Source organism: Octopus bimaculoides, chromosome 4, assembly GCF_001194135.2.
Source record: "Octopus bimaculoides isolate UCB-OBI-ISO-001 chromosome 4, ASM119413v2, whole genome shotgun sequence".
NCBI classification, from domain to species: domain Eukaryota; kingdom Metazoa; phylum Mollusca; class Cephalopoda; order Octopoda; family Octopodidae; genus Octopus; species Octopus bimaculoides.
The window spans coordinates 145,033,265-145,037,893 of NC_068984.1; the positions used below are offsets into that span (position 1 = coordinate 145,033,265).

Here is a 4,629-nt window from a genome sequence, read left to right on the forward strand (position 1 = left end):
CGGATCACTGCTCTTTGTTCTTCTTTGGTGCCCATTGCTAGTGGAATGGCCAGGCTTTACACTGTAAAGCCAGAAAGAAAGATGGTGTGATCAGGCTCAAACTTCAGTCACATGACCACAATAATACCAACCATAAGCATGCATTTGCAGAAGGCAGTGTGACAATAATAAAGATATGGTATGGCAAAACTGCAGATAATTTTTGACTTCCCCTCGTATGCATATATATATATATACATACATACGTACATATGAACATAAATACATAGAGATATCATCATGATTTAATGTCCCTTTTTCCCATTCTGGCAAGGGTTGGGTAGTTTGACAGGAACCAACAAGCCACAGGGAACTGTGCTGATCCCTAATGTCTGTTTTAGCATGGTCTTTATGGCTGGATGCCCTTCCTAATGCCAACCACTTTGCAAAGTGGACTGGCACTGACCCTAGTCAGATAAGCATGATTTGTGTGTGTGTGAGTGTGTGTGTGTGTGTGTGTCTTTGTGTCTGTGTTTGTGCCCCCGTTACTGCTTAACAACTAGTGTTGATGTGTTTACATCCCCATAACTTAGCAGTTCAGCAAAAGAGACCGATAGGATAAGTGCTAGGCTTACAAAGAATAAGTCCAGGGGTCGATTTCTTTGACTAAAAGTTAAAGGCAGTGCCCCAGCATGACCACAGTCAAATGACTGAAACAAGTAAAAAACAAAAGACAAAAGAAAAATATTGTTTTCTACTCTAGGCACAAGGAAGAAATTTTGGGGGAGGTGGGGGCAGTCCATTAGATTGACCCCAGTACATAACTGGTACTTAATTTATCGACCCCGAAAAGATGATAGCCAAAGTCAACCTCGGTGGAATTTGAACTCAGAATGTAAAAACAGATGAAATACCGCTAAGTATTTCGCCCGGCTTGCTAACGTTTCTGCCAGTTCCACCACCTTCACAAAAGAAAAATATTTAAAAAAAACAATCAGTGAGTATTTCACAATTCTGACTTACCTTTTGATCCAAAGACTTTGGCAGATAATTCCAGCTTCTTTTGCTGCCAAAGAACCAGAATGCCAATGGCTGTTAAAGTTTTACTAATACTTGCTATACGGAACACAGAATCTGGGTGGACCTTTCGGTCGAGGCTTGCCATTCCATAACCTGGAATATTACAAATATTTTTTAAATTTCAGAAAACAAAATAGCTCTAAGTTGAAAGTGTTTGATGAAGGACCAAATGGTTCTTCTGTCCTCTAAAAGGGTGCATTTTTAATTTTGCTGAGTAATTATAGTTTAATTATTAGCAAGCCCCTAAATCCTGCGACACCATATCTAGCAGGAGGGGGTTAGTCAAGGGTTTTGCCCCGCTACCCCACCAGTTCTCAATTAGTGCTGGAAGTGAACCCAGAACATAAAGAGCCAAAACAAACTCCATGAGGGACTTTCTACAATGCTCGACTGACTCTAATGATTCAGCCAATCGGCTGCTCATAATGCTAATGTGTATGTATATGTATGCGTGTCTGACTTATATGTATGTATGTAGGTTATATGTGTGTATGTTTGTAAGTAACTTGTGTGTGTGTGTGTGTGTGTGTGTGTTACTTGTAAAATGTTCTCGTGATCTGACCTTGTCTGTAAATCTGTTCTCCCTTATAACTTAGGGCCACAGCAGCCCCTGGGATTCCTTGTTCTTTCATAAAGTTTACAATAATATCGTCAAACTGCTTCATATAGATCGGTGGTTCTTCAGTTGGTGAGACTGGCAGAGAAGCTGAAAAGAGAAGACGAAAGGGTTGCAGTTTTACGACAATTGTCAGATCAGCATTCAACAGGGAGCTACCACAATGCTAGGGCAAGTTTGAGGGTGAGGTGAGGGTTATCTAACACTGAATATTCTTGGGGTAAGGCCAAGTTACCAAGTAAACTCACCTCTTGCATAATGAGAAGATCTGTCTGGAAAATAATCATGGGTTATCTCATAGCTTTGAGATATCAATGATGTGATTGTTTATCTTCAGAATGGTGTTGTGGGGTAGGTGTGAGAGGCCAGATCTGGCTGGTTTGAACACAAAATGGACAGAATATTTGGGTTGATATGGTTGGTTTGAATGTTAAAGGGTTAATACATTAAACAGATTTTTTTATTCTTCTGAATGCATTATGCCGTGCTTGAGAAGAAAACCCATCAAGCTGAGCAAAATCGCAGTTGTGGCAGATACCAGCGTCACACAAATGGCACCCGTGCCGGTGGCATCTAAAAACACCCTGGTCTCATGCAAATGGTTGGTGTTAGGAAGGACATCCAGTAGTAGAAAAACCATGCTGAATCAGACTGGAGCCTGGTCCAGCCTTCCAGTGTGCCAGCCTGATCAAACCGTCCAACCCATGCCAGCATGAAGGACGTTAAATGATGATGATGATGATGGTGGTGGTGATGATGATGATGATGATGATGATGATGATGATGATGATGATGATGATGATGATGATGATGATGATGATGAATATTCACTGCTGAAATTGGGATGTACCTTATGTGGTTGTTTTTTCTTACCTTGGTTTAAATTTTCAGATGCCATTTAAAGATCTTCATTTAATTTCCTCAAAAATTTATTTCAGATTGGTGGAGTGGATGGACAAAAAAAAATGTTTTGTTGTATTTAGTTATGTCATTTTACATTCAGAGTTCAAATCCTGCTAAAGACCATATTGCCCTTTTAATCTTCCAGGTGGAGGGGAGGGGTTAATTAGCTAAACTCTCTCTCTTTCAAAACAGGCGCTCTGGTGCCAATGTTAGAAATAAACATGTCTATCTGTCTATCTGCTTGTGTGTGTGTGTGTGTGTGTGTGTGTGTGTGTGTAACCAAGTCAGTTTATTAACTGACATGTGAAGAGTCTCAAGGAGGAACTCCTGGTATTTCGTTTTCCTAGTCCTAACATCCTTGGGCAGCAGTGACCCCTTCCTCTGGCCTTACAGATTTGTCCCACTTCCTGAAGGTGTTGGCTTATACCAGAAACCCAAAACAAAGAACTTGAAGCTTCAGGAATGTTTCCTTTGATCAAAGAGAGAAAGGTGAGATCCATTCCTGAAAATGGTAACGGCAACATGTAAAAGGCACCGGAGCCAGTGGCACATGAATGGCACCCAGCATACTCTGTGGAGTGGTTGGCATTGAGAAGGGTATCCAGCCATAGAAACCAAGCCAAAACTGACTAGCGCCTGGTGCTGTGGCTTTCTGGCTTACCGCTTCCACTCAGTCTTTCCCATGCCAGCATGGAAAACAGGCGCTATGTGATGAAGATGCCCTTTGGTAAAAATTGTTTCTAACTCTTTCTAATCTTGACACAATGCCAGCAATCTTCAGGGGTGGGCAAACCGATTACATTGACCTCAGTATTTCGTTGGTATTTATTTTATCGATCTTAAAAGATTGAAAGGCAAAGTCGACCTCAGCGTAATTTGAACTCAGAACGTAAAGCGTTAGGAAGAAATCTCACTAAGCGTTTTGTCCCACTTAGATTACGATTCTGCCGGTTCGTCGCCTTACCGTGGTGAACCTTTAGATGCTGTTGACAACGAAAGATCTATAGAAATGTATACCATGGCGAGAGGAATGGTTTGATGTTTAATATGTAACGAATGAGTGTTTTGTAGGTTTACAGGACTGGATCTCACAGCTTAGAGGGGACAAGGCCCAACCCAGAAGAAGTTACACACACATATTGTTTAACCACAGGTCATCCCCGAATGGAGATGACCCCTTGATCAATGGTATTTTAGCTATAGATGCCTGATCTTTTATTCGGACAGAATGCATTTTGAACTACAACCATTACACAATGAGATATTCTATTCGAACACGATAGAGTATAATTTAAGGGTAAATTTGACTGCTATTTCTAACAGGTGGAGTGACTCTCTCACCCCACGTACAGCCTCAGTTGACTCTGCAGTTCCGAAGACTCGTAATACAAGAGAGACAAAGTAATCAGGAAATGCATGTCAAATTATGGACAAGTCCAGGGAAACTTTATCGCCAATCATTAATAGACAGGTCATCATATGCCGGTGAAGTTAAGCAGGCCGAAACTTCGAAGTCACTGTCAACACTATTCTTGTTAAAGAATAATAAATATTTATCCTACAAAAAGCATCGAGTAATCTTAGTTTAATGTAAAATTGTTTTTATTTTAACTTGACATAAAAACAATATATATACATATATGGTGTGTGTGTGTGTGTGTGTGTATGTGTGTGAGAGAGAGGTACTAACCCCTAAAAAAAAGGTCCAATTTAATCTTACCCCCTCCAAATTACGGGAACCTGCTTTGTGTTCACGAGATCGTAAAATTCCGCGCCTTTGGATATTACACGATACAATAAAAAGGATATAACATTGTTATATATATACATAGATTTATATACACAAATATACATGTGTGAAATAGGGACCAGCGAAAATCGGTGGGAAAAGTTAAATTTGTCAAGAAAGTTGTTTTCAAGAGGAAACTCAAAATCTTTTGTTGACAAACAACGGTCGGATGATAGGGAAGGCAGAGTTATATCCCTTGTCACTTAAAGGTACGTGGCTTGGTGGTTAAGGTATTCCATTCACGATTGTAACATTGTGTGTT

At 40.3% G+C, this 4,629-nt stretch overlaps 2 protein-coding genes across 4 annotated transcripts in view; one reads left to right on the top strand and one right to left on the bottom strand.

The window, feature by feature from the left end:
* LOC106878757 (uncharacterized) overlaps positions 1-4,629 on the top strand; it is a 401,005-nt gene that overhangs the window by 145,429 nt on the left and 250,947 nt on the right. The window lies entirely within an intron of this gene.
* Positions 1-4,629, bottom strand: part of LOC106878761 (uncharacterized) — a 148,047-nt gene that overhangs the window by 6,086 nt on the left and 137,332 nt on the right. For 2 of the 3 annotated variants that reach the window (XM_014928085.2, XM_014928083.1), the window contains exons 2-3: positions 1,622-1,765; positions 1,003-1,152 (exon numbers count right to left, since the gene is read on the bottom strand). In XM_014928085.2, coding sequence (XP_014783571.1) covers positions 1,003-1,152; positions 1,622-1,724 — 253 coding nt within the window. In that variant the 5' untranslated portion in view covers positions 1,725-1,765. Of the gene's footprint in view, positions 1-1,002; positions 1,153-1,621; positions 1,766-2,548; positions 4,538-4,629 lie in introns of those variants that run through there. The other variant, XM_014928082.2, reaches the window with a different exon arrangement.